General features: G+C 36.6%; 1 protein-coding gene across 11 annotated transcripts in view; it reads left to right on the top strand.

Moving 5' to 3' along the window:
• The window catches only part of chico (insulin receptor substrate 1 chico), a 179,958-nt gene that overhangs the window by 143,335 nt on the left and 15,380 nt on the right, over positions 1-21,243 (top strand). For 10 of the 11 annotated variants that reach the window (XM_068349658.1, XM_068349662.1, XM_068349656.1 and 7 more), the window contains one exon: positions 9,730-9,921. The exons of the other annotated variant lie outside the window; for it this stretch is intronic. In XM_068349658.1, the coding sequence (XP_068205759.1) occupies positions 9,730-9,921 (192 nt within the window). The remainder of the gene's footprint in view (positions 1-9,729; positions 9,922-21,243) is intronic. 11 annotated transcript variants of the gene reach the window in all.

The raw sequence follows: 21,243 nt of genomic DNA, 5'->3' as shown, positions 1-21,243 counted from the left end.
CCTCAAGGCTCCATGGCTCCCTCCTCAGTACTTGTGACCCCACCACCAGTGTCTGTGTTCCAAGTGCAAGTAAGTATGCCTACTGTTGCCCTTGTGACAGTGTTCTCCAGTGTTGTCGTTCCTGTTGGAGAAATCTGTGCTGTTTCTCCCCGTGGGGAGCTTAATCATTGGTGGTCACTCAGACCTTGATTTTTCTGTTTGCTGAGGCCTTAGAGAAGGTTGATAAGAGGAAGAACAACTCTTATTTTTCCAGCTCTTCCTCCCCATCCTGTTCCTTTTCTTATTTTGACTCTTCTAATAATAACTAAAAGAATAACCACCCATCTACTCCTGTAGCCATGTGTGACATGGGCTTGACAAGCGGCAAAGCATGTGATATACTTTGAAAGCACAACAGGGTTATCGACCCCCTAAGTCTTTGGAGAAGTACAAGAGTTTTGTGCTGTCTGCTGAGAAGGCAGTGACCCATTTGGCACACTAGTCAGAGAACTAGTGGGCTAATTGGTTGTGAAGAAGGGTGCCGGTTGCTTTGATATCTCAAAAGTCAAAACAAATCCGTACTGAGGTATTGCTGATGCTCCAAACACATCATCAGTGCAAAGTGCAATCTCTCTCTTCTTCCAAGGAATCTTGGGCCTGTGGGCGGTGGAGAATTTCTTTGCAGGAATCCTTGATACATCAGCCTGTCTCTTTTAATGGCTCTAGCTCTTCGAAGATATCTGCGTGGGTGCGGCAATGCATATGGAATTTTGAGTAAGAAGGCTGCTGCATCCCTCTAGAACCTGATCAGGACTGCCTGTGACTTCTTCCACTTGAAGGGATTCAGTGCTTGCACAGCCCTTTTGAGGTTGTCAGCCTGGTCAGGTCAGCTTGGGAATTATAGGGAGTAGGGGGATGCCTGTGATGCCAGTAGCCATCTTGCAAAGCACAGGGCTGAGTTTTGGGTAGTGACTAACCTTTGTGATGGGCACTTACTGCTTCTTCTCAATTGACCCACTCTTGCAGACTGATAGTGTACATGAATGATCCTCCAACATCACCAAAATCCCCTCTTTGCTGGAAGAGTTGAAAGGGATGTTGGAGAAGAATATGATCAAGACTGGTCTCTGTGCTTATAAAGCGGCTGGATTCTGGTCTTCGACACCTCTCTCCTGAACTAGATTTTTAAACAAAGTTGAGGATTGAAACTATGATCTGTATTTATTTTCAGCATAGAAGGAGACTTTGCTTTCAATGGCTCTGAAGAATACCTAATTCCAAGTACTTGTACTCATTATTCATTCATGAATTCACTCCGGTGGCAGTTTAGGTCCTCTCGTAAGGAATACAGTATGTCTGTTGATTTATCTCGATAATTGGGTGATCTTGGCCTCCTCTGTAAGACAGTTGCTACTGGATGGAGATTAATTTCTCATCTTTTCTATGATCTGGAGATTGTGATAAATTGGGCACCTTCTTTGCACTCACCTAACGTTTAACTGAGCTCCACAAGGCATAGAAGCCTACATGGCTGAAAACTGTGAAGCGTGAAGTGGGAAATGATGAGTGGAGAAGTATTGAATTGAAAGCTCAAGATAGAGATGACTGGCGAAATCTAACCGAGGCCCTTTGTGTCAATAAGCGCATAGGAGGAGGATATGATGATGATGATAAAAACTTGAGTCCTTTAAAGTTGAAATTTCAAATCTCCACCACCCCTCTCATTCCTGAGCTGAATGTCAAAAGTGATGAGTCTTTGACAGGAGTGCTTACCACCTTGCACTAGTTACCTCTACGATATCAACAGCTGTTCTAGTTCCCTATTTTAAAGGATTTGGGTATGTATAGCTATGAAAATATCTTATACTTTTTAAAGGCAGCTTGTTGCTTTGCTTTTTTCTATATATTTAGGAATTTTTGAGTAAAGTCATGTTTACTCCCCTATTTGTATGTAATTGGTCCCATATGTCCTTGGGTATGCTGAAAATGCCATATAACAGTGAACCCTATAGACTTTAACCTACATTCTCTCTCTCTCTCTCTCTCTCTCTCTCTCTCTCTCTCTCTCTCTCTCTCTCTCTCTCTCTCTCTCTCTCTCTCTCTCTCTCTCTCTTTTTTTTTTTTTTTTTTTTTTTTTTTTTTTTTTTTTTTTTTGATAGAAAATATACCTGATGTCAGCTTCATATACAGTAAATAACCTTTCCCATATTTATCCGAATCACTGGAATTTTACATTCGTTCAAAGATGTCAATTTTATTAGAAGCATGTCTTCAATCAGAGAGAAGTTTTATTCAGGCACTTGACATTTTGACACAGCTTTTATACTACAGTACTCAACTGATTTTTGCACTGGTCTGGCACTGCTTTTCTGACCGCTTAAGCTGTAAAAGTGCACAACTTTTATATTATCCATGATTTCTAGAGCAATACATAAAAATTCTTGAAAATTTTATAGGGCCTTTCAATATTCATATAATTGTGTAAAATGCAATGTCAATTATACTGCATCCCAATTGCTTACACTTGTGTGTTTTTGTTGAATGATGCTCGTACAGGAGCGCTTGTTTATTTGTCTCCTATATCAAATATTGAAGTAAACTACTTTTTTAATGAAAAGCTGAATAAACCATAAAAGTATGGGATACAAGGACTATCATAGTCATAAACTCAATTAGGTTGATGGTTAGGGTCGATATCTGAGCCTTTGCTCTCTTTGAGAAATGCTATAGAGGTTGAAGCAGTCGGCTCAAAGCTAGAAGCCTAGGAAGAGGAAGGGGGTGAGATCACTTGCCTTCCTTTGACTTCATAGCACATTGCTTGACCTAGCTTGGCATCATATATTTTTCCCAAGCAGAGAATATACAGCATCACCATCCTTATTTTGTTCATTTCTCTTTTTTATGTACAAATTCATTATGTTCTTCATTAGATTAAAAACTTTCCAGTACCCTCGGGTGCATGCTAGGTGTATATGAAATTTATTCTAAATAAGTCTCTTCCTATAAGTGGCATTTAGTGTTTTTTTTTTACTGTCATCTTTGAGTTTAGACTCCAAAAGAATAAGCTACCATTCACTCCAATTTGCACATGTCTTTTATTCCCTTATGCACAACCATGGGAAATTACATATAGTATAGAAGCAGAAATGTAGTGTGACACTTCCCAGTTGATATGTGGGAGTGAACAGCCCAAAGGCATGAAGCAAATAGTCTTGTTGGCTTGTCTTCTGCCTTGAGCCATGAGGCAGACAACACAAGCCGTAGAATCACTTCACATAGCGAGCATCTTTTGATGAAATATACCTACAGGGTAGTTTATTTTGAATATTTTAAAGAAATGATTTGAATGTCAGAAGAATGGTATTTTGCTTCTAAGCTAATTTCACAATTCTATGCAAGGTGGACATGATTATTTTAAAGTGGATCTACAGTACTATATACCTTATGGCTATTAATAGAAAATAAAAGATATATATTTTATTACAAGTTGTTGGATTCTGAGATATTTAGTAACAGCATAAAGAAGGTTACATTAGGAATTCTAAAAATATAAATTCATTTTAATATACAGTATTAGCAACTATAAGCATGGTAAATCAGATCTGGAAAGTAAATGTTTTACTTAGAGTTTTTAATTTTCATAATTACTAAAATTTGAGCAGTGTCATTAGTAGCACTAAAGTAAATATACAGTAAGTTGTCTAGGCCTCTTGAGTTCGTTAATTGTCTAACTTGACCATTTATTGTAATTTAAGGTAGGGGAATTATATGAACCATAAAAAGAAATTAACAGACGGCTAGTTTTTGTGTGCACTGTGTTTTATGAAGTGGGAAGGCATGTTGGTTCTATTGTGGCTTCCTAATTCAGCTGTATTCACGAAATTGAATATTTATTGCCATGAATATTCTTCTTTAAATTAGCAAATTTTCGATTGGCGCTCTCGGATAATCATCCTCACGGTTCTTGAACCCAGTTTTGCCGTTTCTATTTTGATCAAGTTGGGTAGTTATTTTCTTGTAGGAATTTCATAGCCTGTTGCAGTTTTAGAGTAAAGCAATGTGATACTTTTAGATATCTGTTGTTTGAATAGAATAAAGCAATGTGATACATTTAGTTATATGTTGTTTGAAGACCTTTTCCATCAAAGTTGAAATATTTACCCCAAAGTATATTACAAAAAGAGGGAAGACTGCAATTATTGTGTGTGTGTGTGTGTGTGTTTTGGTTGATGGAAGCTTGGGATTTTTAAAAACTCAACTAATTCCTGAGTACATACCCTTCTTTTTAAATAAATCACAACTCTTGTAATAGTCCTTTTTTTCTCCCTTTTACCATAGAAATAAACATGTATCCTCATCATTAACTGTTGGTTATACTGATTAACTCCTTTTGTAGTTGATATTGCTTTTATCTTAGTTGGTAATGGAATGACTTTTGGGGCAACTAGTTTTCTTTCTATGTAGTGCAGCTTTTAATCTCTTATTTTGAGATTTTATATGAAGGCCATTTTTTCTGCCTATTGCTTAGAATGATCTTGCATATAAGTATTTAATTTTAATCATTTGTATTTTAGAAATTTAAGATGAAGAATTCAAATAATTTTTTCTTACTTTTCCCTTTGATCTTTATACCATAGTTTTCTAGACATTAGTACAGTAGAAGAGCCTTGGTTTTATTTTTTATTAGAAAGGTCCTGCATATTCATAGTTTCATCTTTTTTTTATTTTCAGTCCATTAATTTTTCTTGGTAATTTTTACCATTCTTTTCGAACGATGAAAGTATTATGAATATATAATGGCCTTTTAAGATAAATTGAGTGAGCAGTGGCACAGCGCATTGTGGAAATTGTGTTTTATTTCCTATCAGGAGCAATAAGTAACCCAGTTAGCTCTTGTCATGTCTTATTAAAAAATCCGGCTTTTAAAAGTGTGAAATTTTACTTGTTTTCGGAAGAAAACCTTTAGTGTAAAATCAAGTTTTGTAAAATTCTGACCTTCAACCTATTACTGTAAAGTTAGTGTTAGTAATCTTTAAAACTTGAAATTAGATTTATCAAAGAAAGTCTATGCTGCCCACAGAATGAGTACCCATTAAAGAATAGGATACAGTTTATTGTTTTCAATGTACAGTGTTCTATTACTACCTTACAATATAAGCTTATCATCAAATGCTTCCTCTCCTTGAAACTGATGAGGTTTGAGAGTAGTTCTGAAACTTCGATTTGTGTGAGATAAGAGTGAATATACTATAAAGCATATTGTTTTATCATTATTGAAAACTTTTTTATCAGGATCATGAGCATTTGACTGGACAATTTAGATAAATTAAAGATGACACGGTTTATTGGATTTGACAGTATAATCTAGTTATCGTATTTGAATTATGATTCTGCACTATGAAATTTGCATATCTTTCTTCCCTTAACAAATAGTGAAATTAGCATACAATATACTGTACTTCATTCAACAGGTAAGGATGCGTTTCAGACCCTTATATTAGTTTGATTTATATTAAAACATTATGTTTGTAATAGAAGCTCTAGAGGATTTGTAAATTGGTTATTGTTAAATTTACTGGCGGGATTTTGGTCCTTGTACATATGTATGCTGTTGTTTTATAAATATATTCCTCTTATAAAAGCTCTTTGGATGCATGTCCCTATGTATATTATGGCAATTGGTTTTGCTTAGCAGAAAATAATTGTAAAAATTAATGCTTTTGAATATAATACCTTTTATAATAAGCCTAGCTAGGCACTCCATTATTTTTGTGTGAAATATGGTTTCTCAACTCTACAAAAAAAAAAAAAAAGTTGTTCATTAACTTATAGTTCAGTAAAGTCAAGTCCCTGTTACCCGAACGCTTAGGTATTTTAAAAGTTTAGGTAATTGAAAATTTTTCATTACTAAGGATGGGAAAGACTAAAATATATCACGTTTGTTTCTTTTATTGTCATAAAAATACTCTTCATTACTCTTCATTTATGATTAATGTTGCATGTTGTATCTTGATAATTTACCTTTTGGGTTTATAGGATAATTAAATAATGTATAATCAACCAAATTGGATACTTAGAGTACATTTAACTTCATTGCGTAGGAAGGGAAATTATAACAAAGTCTCAAGAAACAATATTCACTTGAATGAATAAAACATTTTGTGAGTAAAATGGTAACTCTAAAAGAAAATATGAAAATAGATGTTGGTAGTATTTATATAATGATTAAAAATGCTGTGTTGTAAACGTAAACAACCCATTCTAGTTCTAAACTTACATCGGCTTGATGTATATCTTATCCAGAAGTTGTTAAATCACAGTTCCAGAAGTATAAGATACCATACCTACTATACTGATAGTTCAGAAACTATTCACTTAAGAATCAAACTTTGAATCAGTGCCCTATATGATAAGAGCTTATTATAATGGGATTCTAATACTGTATTCATAATAAGCTCTTAGAACAGTGGTTCCCAACCTTTTTTCAGTCATTTTCCCCCTGCACCCAGTTCAACCATCCAGATTTCCCCCTTCATGACCCGCCCAGCCCTCATGCCCCACCCAGCCCTCATGCCCCGCCCAGCCCTCATGCCCACTCGCCTGCCTCAGAAATGGGCATGATATTCCAATTCTCCCCTTGAATATCATGTCAGTGAGAAGTGATATGATCATATCACAATTGAATGGCTAACAACAAATTGCCGCACATACTATGTGGACATTTTCCGCTTGTTTTAGTTAGTAGGTAGTGTAATTATTTCCCCCCCCCCCTAGAAGTTTCAAATTTCCCCCAGGTTGGGAACCAGTCTTAGAATATAGGGCACTGATTTAAAGCTTGATTTTGCCATGCATAGTGTCTGGGCTATCAGTTGATACAGTATCTTGTACTGTATTTCTGGACCAGCAATTCAACAACCACAGAATGAAATTTACTTCAAGTCGATAATATGATCTTCAGAAACTAACTTGGTCCTTTTGTGTAATTAAGGAGAAAAAAAAATCAATAAAACAAATAACCCCTCACCCATAAATACTTGTTCACAAAGCTAGTCTGTCAATACTCTAAAGCTTCCAATATCCAGATTTTTAAGAATTATTATATTATTATTATTATTACTATCCAAGCTACAACCCTAATTGGAAAAGCAAGATGCTATAAGCCCAGGGGCTCCAATAGGGAAAAATAGCCCAGTGAGGAAAGGAAATAAGGAAATAAATAACTGAAGAGAACAAATTAACAATAAATCATTCTAAAAAAAGTAATGTCAAAAGAGATATGTCATATACTGTATAAACTATTAACGTCAAAAACAAATATATCATATATAAACTATAAAAACTCATGTCTGCCTGGTCAACAAAAAAGCATTTGCTCCAACTTTGAACTTTTGAAGTTCTACTGATTCAACAACCCGATTAGGAAGATCATTCCACAACTCGGTCTTGAAGTTTTATATAAAACCAATATTTATTTTTTGATGGTCGTTTTATTTTTAATGATAAATCTAAAAAAGAATACAGCACAAGGTACGTACGGAAGGTCTCCAACTTAGTGAACCTTATGAACACAATAATCTGAGAAACCAGTTGCAAGTAGAGATGGTTGTAAGCCTGCATTCCTACGGTTTTCAGCTGCAAAATCCAACAAATAAAGTCCAGTTTCATATGAAATAGATATCATGTTATTGCAAATATTGTTTTACTTACTGTTTCAAGTTCTATGATAGGTGGTTTTATTGTTTTATCGTATTATACAATAGAAACATACACAAACAACCGGCCATGCTTTCCGTAGTGTTTACTTTTTATTGTTGGTGGAATCGGCTAACTTGTAGGGAAGTTTAATATGGATATTATTGCAATTTGTGTTTAAATTACTGCTTGATATATTCACTAAGGGTTATTTTTTGGTTTCATTATCTTATTACTTTCTAAAAACGTACACAAATAAGCACCCGTATGCACTGCGTTAGTGTTTATTTATTTACACGACAGTAGAATCAGCTAACTTAATGTGTAGTATACTTTTGAATACTGTATAAATGTTTATGTTACTGTTGTTTCTTTTTAAATTACAGCTTGGTATATTTAATAAATAGTGTGTACAGAAGGATATTTTATCATGCTATTACACAATTGAAACATACACAAACAAGTGGCCATATGCACTGCGGTAGTGTTTATATTATTCTCGAGGATTGAAGCAGCTGTAGTTCGTTATCAAATTACTGCTTGGTCTATTCAGTAAATATATACAGTAAATGTATGTATAAGATTTAGGTCTACAATAGTTTATTTATAACAGTAAAAAATCATTATTTCATATTCTTTCTTTCATTTTTTCTTGCTTTTACACAATACTGGTATCATATATTTGTAATTTACTCCATATAAATGGAGATGCTTAATGTATGCTTGGAAATTCTCTCTCTCTCTCTCTCTCTCTCTCTCTCTCTCTCTCTCTCTCTCTCTCTCTCTCTCTCTCTCTCTCTCTCTCTCTCTCTCTCTCTCTCTCTCTCTCTCTCATATATATTATATATATATGTGTATATATATATATATATATATATATATATATATATATATATATATATATATATATTTATATATATATATATATATATATATATATATATATATATATATATATATATATATATATATATATTCAGTCAATGTGTTTGTATCTTTGGATGGTTAAAACTTGGGACCTTCTGTACTACTATATTTATTAAAGTTTGCTTTCATACAGTAGTTTTCCTTATAATTACTCAGTTCAGTTCTTTGAAATTCAGTATAAGACCACCACCTTACCTTGTATTACATGGACTTAGAAGAAAGTAGACAGATGGCGTGCTGGATAACAAAAACCTTTTAATTGGTTGCGTATCAGGTTTAATCCTTAAGAGATCATTTTTAATGTTTGAATAATTTCTTTTAACGCAAGTTCAGAATTATACTTGAGATATGATTATTGAAAATCGGATATATGGGACTTTACTCTAAAGAGTTTACTAAACCTTTGTTCATTTTCTTTTGCATTGAATTTTTTAAGGTTTTGTTGGAAACAGTAGTAAAGAAATTGAAATGGATACAATAAAACTCTTATTTAAGAAAAACTTGATGAAAATTTTCAACTGCAGACTTCTGAATATGCTGAAAGTTTTCAAACTTTGACTCTTATCTTCAGACTCATATCCTGTTAATATTATTATTTTCATGTATCTTAGTGCATCCAAAGAGTTTAGATGTTTATATTTTGTTTAATTTTGTGAAAGAACTCACTCTAACCTTTTGTTTAAATGATTTTAAAATAAGCTTGTATTGTTACTAAACTCTGTATTGTTATTAACATAAGAATATGGCAGTTGAACTCTGTGGCTTTGCTTACATAAGGTGCAAGGCTCCGAGGCAGGCTATTGTAAAGGCTTTTAGACCATGAGGTGGTAGGAAAAACAATAGAATATTGTTTCCAAATTTCAAGGTTAGGCATCTGTATTTGGTTAGATATGGTTAGCTAATAGGAGCATGAAGAAATTCATAGTTACGGTATCCTGTGGTGTAATGTTTTTGGTACATAGTTGTTAGGTGTTGGAGGTTGAAAGGAGGTACTGTAATGCCCTGTTTTGCAATGCTGCCGCCCTGCTCTTGGCTAACTCAGTTATTGTACAGTAACATTGGTCCTGTTGGTCCTCCTCTTCCTTCTCCTGCCTCCTCCATCCCTCCTGTGTGGGTCTACAACAACTGCAGACTGGAAGTGAGCCCAGCCGAACCTGCCCGTGTCCGAGCCTTCTCTGTTGGTTCTCGTGTGGGACTAAGGCTGGCAGGGAGCAGAACTGGTTATGTGGCCAGTGGCACAAGTGGTGTCACTTCGGCTTCTATCACAGAGTTTTCTCCTTCTATCAAGGAGAAAGGCAAACAAGTCAAAAGCAAGTCCACCAGGTAGGGTCTGTTTATTGACACATCATTGAATCACTATAACTACCACACCCTGTCCTTAGCAATTGGATTTAAGAATTGATTTTAAAGTTTTGTGTTTTTCATTGTAAGGTTATTTTATACTTCTGCATTTGTGGTTTGCCTTTTTTCTGCTCTGTGTATGCCAAGGGAATTTTGTTTCTTTAAATTTTGTGTCTTAGCAGGTAGCCTTTAGATTAAGCTTTCAGGAAATACCATTTGCTTACTAGCTGCACGATGTTTAAAGAATCTAGCACTATCATGACTGATGCCATTTCTTTCATCTAACAGTTTGTCTGAAGTTAAAATTATTAGTATGACAAGACAGTGCATACATACATACATAACTTGCATTTTCCCAATTTAAAATATTAACCTTGAAAGCTATGATTTTCATAAGAATTAATTTTGTTCAGTATTCAGGTTTTTAAAGATTCAAGTATTGATTATTTGTATAGAAAAAAATGTTATTGTTTTCAATATGTCAAGTATTTATTTTTTAACCTTTAAAAGTTACATATAAAGTACAGTACTGTATTTCAATTAATTTCAATTCATTGTTACAGAAAAGGGAACATTTACTTACCGAAAAGAATAAATTGCTTTGTTAATTTGAGATAGATGTTATTTTATTTAAAAAATTAATGCTTTCTAGGCTGACTCATTATAATAAGTATATCTTAATTTTGACATTTTTGTCAAATATAATATATTTCATTTCAATTAATTATTACAGAAAAGGGAACATTTACTTAATCGAAAAGAATAAATAGCTTTGTTAATTTGAGATAGATGTTATTTTATTTTAAAAATTAATGCTTTCTAGGCTGACTCATTATAATAAGTATATCTTAATTTTGACATTTTTGTCAAATATAATTATATGTGATAGATTGAATCTAATAGCAGTTGGCTAGCTTTCGTGTATTTTATCTATTGCATAACCAAATTTTTGTTAAACTTCTGAAAAAAAAAAAAATCATAAATATTGGAAGCTGAGCCCAAAAGAAAAGTCTGGTAAGTCATTGATTTTATAATGATAGCTTAATGTTTTTGAGTAAATAGTAAAAATATAGCATACAGTATACTATGTTGTAACATACTTTATTGTATGTATGTAGGAAAAACAATAGATTTGAAGGGGATTTACTTTTCTCACCAACTACCCAACCATGATAAAGTCTATATTAGCCCTTTTACCCCCAGGCTCTTTGGAAATTTCCAACCCTTAACCCCCAAGGGGTTATTTTTTTCCCAGCATATTTTGCAGAATATTTTCTTAAATTGCTCTAACAGCCTTAATTTTTGTCATAGAGAGGTCAGGTTGGTCTTATTCTCTTGGAAAATGCCTGAATTTTTTCAAAAAATTATCAAAAATATGAAAAAAATTTTTTATAGCATTTTTTTGCAAGGACGTACCGGTACGTCCATGGGGGTAAAGGGATGGGTTTTGTGAAACGTACCAGTACGTCCTTTTGGGGGTAAAAGGGTTAGTAGTCATCTGGAAAGAGTTTATATTTTTTATTTTAATACTTTTTATTGAATACAATACAGTATAGAGTATGGAAATATTACTAATACTGTACTGTAATGAACTGTACTACTCCCCTTTGCTCTATAAGAAAGGAAAATACTTGAAATTACTTTGTTGTTATTATTGTTACATGATTTTTACTCCTGTACAGTCAACTCATGTTATCTGTGATTAATTAGCTTATGGAAACTGCGACATATACCAAATTCACGTATAGAAAACAAGTTTTTTTTTTTCGATAATACAGTGGTACCTCTACATACGAATTTATTACGTTCCACAACCGACTTCGGGTGTAGAAAATGTTCGGTTGTCGAAACGAATTTTCCCATAAGAATACATTGAAATAGGATTAATCCGTGGTTGAGCCCAAAAACCTATGATAACTCCTAAATAAATTACTACACATAATTACACATGACAATAATGCACACTAAATTAGATAATAGACATGTAAAAAAGAATAATTATAAAGAAAAAATAATTAAGAAACGTGTTTTTAGCGTCACTTTACCTTAGAAAGTCCAGAGCAGGTGTCTGTCTTGCTACGCAGAGAGGAGACGGACGGGCGGCGGGGAGGTAGAGAGGCTGACTACGTACACTACCGTAACTTATTCTAACTTACACTAAACCTAACTTAGCTTATTTATTTTTTTTTATTTTTATATTTTATATTTATTTTTACATTTTCTTTTTTTTCTTTTTGATGATTAATTTTAATCAATTTCTCACTCTTTCTGTTTCAAGATTGTCGAGATCGTCGACATGTTTCGGCCATATTCTTTTGCAAGTTCACTCACGCAGATGCCACGCTCATGCTTTTCAATAATTCCTTGCTTTACTTCTAGAGAAAGCATTTCCTTCTTCCTTTTCTCACCACTACCACTACCACTACCACTTGCGAAACTAAGCCTTTTAGGACCCATGATTTACGTAAAATACTGTAAAGGGATGAACGTAAAAAATCACGATTCAAACACACTTAATAGCAGAACGCACAGGGCACAACCACACGAAGCCGACGAGAACAGAGGAAGGACCCAAGCCACGCTAATTGAGGGTCCCTCTGAGGTCGAAGTGCTGCCTTCTATCGGCGGAAATAAAAAATACATCCGGCGCTATGAATACCATCTACGTGTACGGGTATTGTTTACTTCGGGTGTTGAAAAAAAATTCGGGTGTAAAGTAGGAACGTGTTCGAATTGTACTTTGCGTGTCGAAAAATTCGGATACAACCAGTACGACGAAAATTGCTTACTTCGTGTGTCAAAATAAAATTCGGGTGTAGAATCGAAAAATTGCTCGAATTTTACTTCGGATGTTGGAAAATTCGGATGTAGATACGTTCGTAAGTAGAGGTTCCACTGTACATGATAAGTCTGTCAAATGTGGACCCTAAGTATCCAACTTTTTTCTTATTTTAACCAAATTAACTGTATTTTACCGGAAACAAATTACTGAATTAACTATGCATTATTACATTTGATAGCCCTGAGTTTAAGAATGAAATTAACATCATTGCATTGCTAATGTTGGTGAGCAATTCCTTAGGTGCAATACAGTACATGGATATAGCAGAAGAAATCAAAATCTTTGTTTCCTTAATTAATTAAATACAGCGCAAAAATTTTATACTGCATAAATCCAGTTTTAATCATAGCTTAAAACACAACCTTGTCACATTGTAAAAATCATGAATTTTTTATATAGTTAATTGTGCTTTATTGAAGCTTTGTTGTAGTTTTGTTTTCAATATCTAGTGTGTTTTAACTATCAAGTATTACTGACTTCCTTTTATTTTTTACCTTTTGGGTGTGATCAGCTGATCTCAAGCTGCCACTCTCGAGAATATGCGCAGATACGAATAACAAAGATTATCGTTTATATAATTTCTAAACTTATTCAAACATCTTGATAATTCATTCTCTCTCTCTCTCTCTCTCTCTCTCTCTCTCTCTCTCTCTCTCTCTCTCTCTCTCTCTCTCTCTCTCTCTCTCTCTCTCTCTCTCTCTCGTCATATAATATGTTTCCTTAAAACGTTTCAATTAATAACTGCAAAATAAATTAATACTTTGCTTAAAACTATGTTCGGTAGTAGGAGGGGCTTAAAAACACGACACGTCAGCATATCTCTAGTTTTAGCGGACAACATAATGTATACTGTATGTACTGCAAGAAGCCTAAAATAATCCTGATTTTCAATATTAACTGAGCTTCATTTGATAATTTTTTTACGTTTATATTATCAGTTGGTGTATTTTAACATCATCATTTACCTATTGGTTTTATTTTAGTTTTGTAATTGACTGATCTTAAGGTGTCAGTGGTATTGAGAATATGCTCTCATATGAGTCTTTTAGTCTAGAAACATGACAAGCGCCATTTTTAAAAAAGTGTCAGAAATCGCGATTGAAAATTGCCAATTTTCAATTGCGAATTACTCGGTAAATATAATAGCTAGGAGTTTCATATTTGTTATAGATAGTAGCAAATTATATGCAGAACACAGTTAACCTAAAATTTTTCAATACGATGAACAGTTTTTTGGGGTTGAAAATTGGCAATTTTCAATCGCGATTTCTGACATTTTTTAAAAATGGCGCTTGGCATGTTTCTCGACTGAAAGACTCATATAATTAACAGTATCTTTTCCATATAGTTTCCTAGCATATAGTATTATTTGCAAATTTCTAACTCCTTTAAGTTTCACATTATGACTCGTGTTCTTTGGTGATTTTTAATACGGTTATGTACAGTATTATTTGTTGATTTCTAATGATAGTTTTCATGGTTTGACTTGCAAAATTTAACATTACACTGTATTTGGCAATTTTTAAATGTAAATTTCCCATTTTCACTTCGTCTTTGGCAATTTTTTGATATTGTACATTATTAGTAGCCGATTTCCATTGCAAAATTTCATGCTGTAATTGGCAATTTCTACTTCTTTGATAATCCTTTTGGACTCATGGTGGTTGGTGATTTTTGTGGTCAAGAATTTTGGTGTCAGATTTAGCTTTTTTGCCTAATAAGAAATTCATTGATACCCAATGCGGATAACAAAAGTTGACTGTATCATACATGTTTAACTTATGTGGTATAAGCTTGTATTTATCATTTTTATGAACCTCCCCTCATGTTCATAATACTTTCCTCAAAGCCCGGTTTTATATTAACCCTTTTACCCCCAAAGGACGTACTGGTACGTTTCACAAAAGCCATCCCTTTACCCCCATGGACGTACCGGTACGTCCTTGCAAAAAAATGCTATAAAAAATTGTTTTTCAAATTTTTTGATAATTTTTTGAGAAAATTCAGGCATTTTCCAAGAGAATGAGACCAACCTGACCTCTCTATGACAAAAATTAAGGCTGTTAGAGCAATTTAAAAAAATATATACTGCAAAATGTGCTGGGAAAAAAATAACCCCTTGGGGGTTAAGTGTTGGAAATTTCCAAATAGCCTGGGGGTAAAAGGATTAACATATACCCTGAATCTCAAAATTTCCCATATATTTTCCTTCAGTAGGCTTAGCCCTTTACTACTGTACGGTATTTAGATCATCTGGTGGTTAATGGCAGTAATGTCGACTTAGGTACAACACAGCCTCTTTGTATGTTCAGTCTTATTGTCATTCTTGCATTTTATTGATGATTACCCCCTTTAGATTGGGTGATATTTAGGATTTATGTTATTTATGTAAATAAGAGAAGTAGTCTTATGGATTTTTTAGTAATTCCTGTGAAAGTTGTTAGTGGGAGTAATTTGTCTGAGATCAGAATCCACATTATCTGTGTCTGGTTTTGGATGGCACCTAGCCGTGTGTTTCCCTCCCCCATGTACGGTGCACATACCTGTGGTCACGGTCCTGCGCCTTGGCAGAGTTTGGGCCCAGAAGATCTTACTCCTTGTGCCTCCGGGTGCGGGCCCACAGCTATTACCCCTCCCTGATCAGTAGAGGATAGGGGTGACCTTGGCTGTGCCATCAAGGAGAACCTCATTTATTGAGCGGTATTTCGGTTCTCATAAAGGGACCAGGCCATCCCTGTAGCTGCCCTGGTCAGATCTGATTAGTTTGGTTATGGATTGAATTGACGATCAGATCTGTGAATCTCTGAACTTTTTCTCACATCTAATCAGTCACAACCTTGTTTCCCTCCACTCTTGAGGCAGAGAAGGTTCTATGCAAGCTGGTTACATTAGCACCTGTTGGTGTGCACTCTTACATAGGGACTCCTTGGAGAGACTCAAGGCAGAGGGCATTCTTGGCCTCTTGAGTTAAGAGGCCATGATCCATTGGGCTTGGACTCCTGACTTGACCAGTGGTTAGGTGCAGTGATGTACTGTACTTATCAACCCTAAAGATTCTTGAGCAGCACAAGTCTTATGCTATACAGTGGGAAGGCAGTGACCTTCCTGGAATTAATCGGCAACTATTAGACCAACTGGGTTTTGAGGAGGAAAAATGCCCAGAGGTAGCTCTGTTGCTTTGGAACTTGTAGGTGCGAATGGCCACGTCTCTCCTTCTGAGGCGTCACTTGTAGGCATTGGTGGAGATGTGGATGATTGCTTCACAGCGCTCCCTGATCCAGCTCGCAGTTTTCTTCAGGTGCCTTGTCCCTTAGGAGTGGAGCTGCAGCCAACCATCGGGATCGGCCATGCCTGCAAGATCAGGTGTAAGGAAAGCCTCCAGGGCTTGTCCTAGACTCCAATCAGGACCGCCCGCAGCTTTTTCCAAGAAGGAGCCTGTGTATGCACAGCCCTTTTAAGCCATCCAACCTAGTCCTTCCAGACACGGAAATTGTGGAAGAAAGGATGGAGAGGAAAATGTTTCCAGTGTTCTCCCTCTGCTGCTACCTTTAGTAAGGAGTTGCTTGTCGGGCCATTGAGCAACCTGGCAGAGGCTATGGCTGGCCCTTGGGTATAAAGTATTCTTTGCACTGGTTGCTTGCTACCCTTTCAGACCAATTCCGTTATCTCATTTATCGATGAGTTCTTGTCTGTTCCTCAAATGTTGCCGAGGTTTTCACACTGTGGACGGAGGTAGGAGGGATGTTAGAGAAGAATGTGCTCGAATTTGTTCGAGACCTCCGCACTTATACAGTTGACTCTTCCTGGAGGAGAAACCAACTGATGGTGGAGGCTGGTCATCGACCTTTCGTCGCTGAATGAGATTGGGTCAAATAAAGTAAGGAGGGAAACAGTATAGTCTTTGCTGAGTCCCATTGGAAATGAAGTCTTCATACTTTCAAGCACCCATGCATCAGTCCTTTCAAAATACCTCCACTTCTTCCTCTATAGTACTTTGTGCTTCCTAGTGTATATTTCTCCTCGAGTTTTCACCTTGTTTTGTAACTTGGGCCCACTCACTAGTGATTTGTGGGTTGATGTATCTCAATGGGTGTCTGTTCTACAAGATTGAGTTTGACCTCTCGCTTTTGTCAACATTTTGGGATTTGTGATAAATTGTTTAAAAATTGAATTTCTTATTCAAGGAGAGGTTGAAGTACTTGGACATGCTAATAGACACAGCAGCAGCGAGAATCTTACTGTCAAACGATCATATCAGTAAGCTCAAGGAGATAGCTCATCCATTTCTGAAATACCAGTCCGGTGCTGGTAGTGTCTTCTCGGCCACTTTCCCTTGCTGAAGAAGCTCGTTCTTCACGGGTGCATCCATCATAGATGTTAGTGGGTATGTGAAGAATCACTTGTCAGCCTCTATGGATCTCCTATCCCTTCCTGTTCTAGTGAGTTAAGAGACTTGGGACAATCTTACCTGTTGGCTAAATAAGGAAACTCACCAGGTGAGTCTCACTCAACTCCCTGCCTTCAACCATGCAATTGTTCTTAGATGTGCCGAAAAATGGCCCAGGCGCAAATCTGAACGATTTGGTCAACTCAGTGCTGTGGTCAGAAGAAGTATCTACTGTACTCATCATTCTAGTGCTGCAGGCATTCCAAGAATAATTGGGGAGGTACTTGGTAGTATTGTTGTGACAACACCACCATAATGGCATATGTCAAGCAAGGAGCAACGATCCCGGCCCCATTCTTCTAACTGATGAAGTGTGTGTACATCGGGGTGGCATTCCACGCTGTAAGTTTTTCAGCTGGGTACATTCCGGGTAAGAGGAATGTACTAGCAGACACACTCGGTCGATGGGCAGGGTGTAAGGTCAAGGTGTTCCCTACATCCTTGCATAGCAGAGAGTCTTTTGGTTCTTTAGGGTTCTCCGGGAAAGTCCTATTCACCAAATGACTAAACAGGAACCTCCCTGTGTTTACTTCCCCGCTGTTTAACCTGGTTTGTCCCCTAATCAACTGAGAGTTGATTTTGCCGGTGACTCAGGATGACCTTGGTAGCTCCCAGATGGCCACGTGCCAAGTGGGGTCCTGATCTGTTGGCTCTAGTCGAGTTCCCAAGGGAACTCCTTTTGGCCCTCATTTCTCTGTCAGCCACACCTACCGAGGTTCCTCCAATCTGTGAAGTCTGGAACTTCACAAGTTGAGGTCTTCCAGGATCTTCTCTGAGGGAGGATTTTTCTTGAGGCACTGCAGATGTGTGAATATCTACAAAGGTCCTCTGCAGGTTTGGGCTATTCCTCTGCGATTGGTGTTGTAGGAGAGGTTATTCTCCATTCGGACAATGTCTAGTGTAGGTTATGTATTTTTAGTCTTCCTTTGCTGAGAGAAGCTCCTCTCAGATACTGCTGTCAAAGCTACCATTCAGCCTTGGGTATGGTCTTTTGATTTAAGGGAAAGACCTCTTTTCCTCCTGGGTGTTGTCTATGCTTGTGAGAAGCTTTAAGCAGTCTCTGCACCCTGGGACCTCACGTCCCTCGGGGTGGGACATGACCTCTGGTCTCAAGGCTCTTACGCGTACTTGTTTGAGCCTCTAATACTTTAGTTGCTGTTTTAGTATTGTAAAAGTCATTAGGTGAGTTGTAGGGTTTCTCTGCTTAGCCTCCCATGCTGAGAGGTGAAGGAGCTCCAGTTATATGCTATTTTGTGTGGCCAAAACTCAGACCCTGCTAGGGAACTGCCCCAGCCTCCACTGCTTCTCCATCCCCTCCCTAAGCAAGCTTTGGGTGGTATTGAGAGGAGATGATTTTGTGTCCCATAAGGGTTCTGTGGTGCAATCTGCAGAAAACCTATTTCAGAGCTTAAGTGCTGGCGACTCTTCTTTAGCCCTGGCAGGACCAAGAAAGGAGAGTCTAAGGAACACGATCTCTTCCTAACTTTGTGAAACTATCCACATTACTTGTGCCTCCACCTATGGGAGGGTCAAGGTATCAGATGGGACTGGAGCTTACGGAGTCAGATGATAGGCCCCCCCCCTTCCTTCAAGAGGAATCTTGTAGTTGGCCAGGTGTTGAAGACTGGAATGTGTATATACCAGACCACCATAACAACCCTTAATCTACAGGCATACGCCCATAAGTTCTTTGTTGCCTTTGTGCTTGGTCATGCGGTGGCTCCTCCATTATTATTATTATTATTATTACTATCCAAGCTACAACCCTAGTTGGAAAAGCAAGATGCTATAAGCCCAGGGGCTCTAACAGGGAAAAATAGCCCAGTGAGGAAAGGAAATAAGGAAATAAATAAATGAAGAGAACAAATTAACAATAAATCATTCTAAAAACAGTAACACCGTCAAAACAGACATGTCATATATAAACTATTAACAACATCAAAAACAAATATGTCATAAATAAACTATAAAAGACTCATGTCCGCCTGTCATCTAGGGCAGTAAGCATCTGGTCTTTGGTAATATATAGATGTAAGTTTGGAATGAAGGTAGAATGATTGGCTCTTCGTTATTTTTGCCCATCTCTTGGAGGCAAAGCAGTTGAAGCATTATTCCCTAGATCTGATTTGACACTGGTCAATTACACTTCTGAGCTCCATTCTTTAGAATCTAGAGAAGTGTCTCTCTTCATCCTTACTAGATGAAGGTTAGGATTGTGGAATATACTGTATACCAATTTGTCGATCTTCATACACCAGGTATATTCTGAACTGCTATCCTCTTCAGGGGAAAGGATCCCTTCTTTGACCATGTACCAATCTTCTTGGGCAGGCCAGACCCATCAGCCTAATTATCTCTATGACACATAGATATGTGGTTGCTGGAGTCATTTCCTTTTATTCCATACAGGACCAGGTAGATTGACATTTCCAGAAAAGAAAAAGAATCAAGCCGTTCAGTTCTAAGGGGAACTTTGAACCCACTAATCAGTTTCATTATTTAAAGGATGAGAGGTTTGTATACATGTGGGAACAAAAATTTTTAAAATAATTTGTATTTTCTTAGCTATATGTAAGGGATTCAGCATTATGAAGCTTCATCTGTGGTGGATAACGGGGGAGGTTGGGCTGTGGCACCCCTAGCAGTACCAGCCGAACTCGGTTGAGTCCCTTGTCAGGCTGGGAGGAACGTAGAGAGGAGAGATCCACTTTTCTGTTTCATTTGTTTGATGTTGGCTACCCCCCAAAATTTGGGGGAAGTGCCTTGGTTTATGTATGTATGTATGTATCTTGAGTCTTTCAATTTAAGGTCAGCATCCCACCTCAACCACCTCTCTCAGTCTTGATCTGAAAAATCAAAGTGAAGAGTTTCCAACCTGGGGGTTGGGGCTCCTCGCCTGCATTCACCTGTCATTAAATATCTTGTTAAATATTTCAGCGACCATTACAGCTCACACTGAAAACATATTCCTATTTAAAGGAGTCAGGTTTGTCTAGCTAGGAAAAATATAAATTACTTTTCAAGTTTTTGATTTCAGGGTAAAATTCTGATAGACTAGGCTAGTTAATTACAGGGAAGAGGAGGATGATAATGTTCATAGTTATTAACAACATTTGGGTGTTAGCAATGAGCATAATAAAATTTTCACCTTTGGAATCGGTTGGTATATTTAAAAAGACCAGCGAGTCTTCAAGCAAAGGCAGGGATTCTAACCTAACCAACCCTGTTTTAAACCCAAGGTTAGCGGCAAGTTTTGCCAAGCAGTTCTCCTGCACCATTCAGTAAGAGTTCTGATGGTGCATAGTGAGGTTTTCCTAATTTAATAGGTACGGGAAAGCCTGAATCCTGAGCCGTGAGTGCCGTCTATGGTCAAAGAGGACTATTGAATCCCCCTTTCCTTCAATCCTCTCCTGGTCAAGGAACCAATACCTCTGCCAATTACAGTATCTAAACGATCCAGAAAAGGCTCATATTTTGAAAATAAGAGGTGCAAGACTGAGGATTCTATATATGGGAATGATGATGATAACCATTTCTTTTCTGTTTTATTGCCATTAGAAAAGTTTCTGCCTTTTCTTCTTTTGTTGGAAAAGTTGGGGAGGATCAAGTTGTTACCAGTTCGGATGTGGGTGAAACTGCTAGGGAAAATGGGTACTTTAGAGAAGTACATTCTGTTGGGTCACTTGAAGATGAGAGGTTTTCAATATCATCTCAATTTCAATTGGGGATCCGATCTAGACAAATTGTAGTCCAGTTATGCATAATTAACTTCAACTACTAAATGTGTGGGATCTATATTGGTAAGAGTCCCTAGATATCGCTTTTTTCTCTTTTCACAAATGCTTCAAAGGAAAGAAGTTTAGATTATCTTCATCTATGAGGGAAGTTTTCGAGGACAATCAACTCACGTATCAGTTGCCTGAAGCTTAGAGCAATGTTTAAGGGACCTTAGGCTTAGGAATTGCTGGTAATGGGATATGTTATATCTGTGTACTACATTTACTGTATATTACAT

The sequence above is a fragment of the Palaemon carinicauda genome, chromosome 26, assembly GCF_036898095.1.
Source record: "Palaemon carinicauda isolate YSFRI2023 chromosome 26, ASM3689809v2, whole genome shotgun sequence".
Classification (NCBI taxonomy): domain Eukaryota; kingdom Metazoa; phylum Arthropoda; class Malacostraca; order Decapoda; family Palaemonidae; genus Palaemon; species Palaemon carinicauda.
Note: the sequence above shows the minus strand (reverse complement) of the source record. Positions and strands in the feature narration are given on the sequence as shown.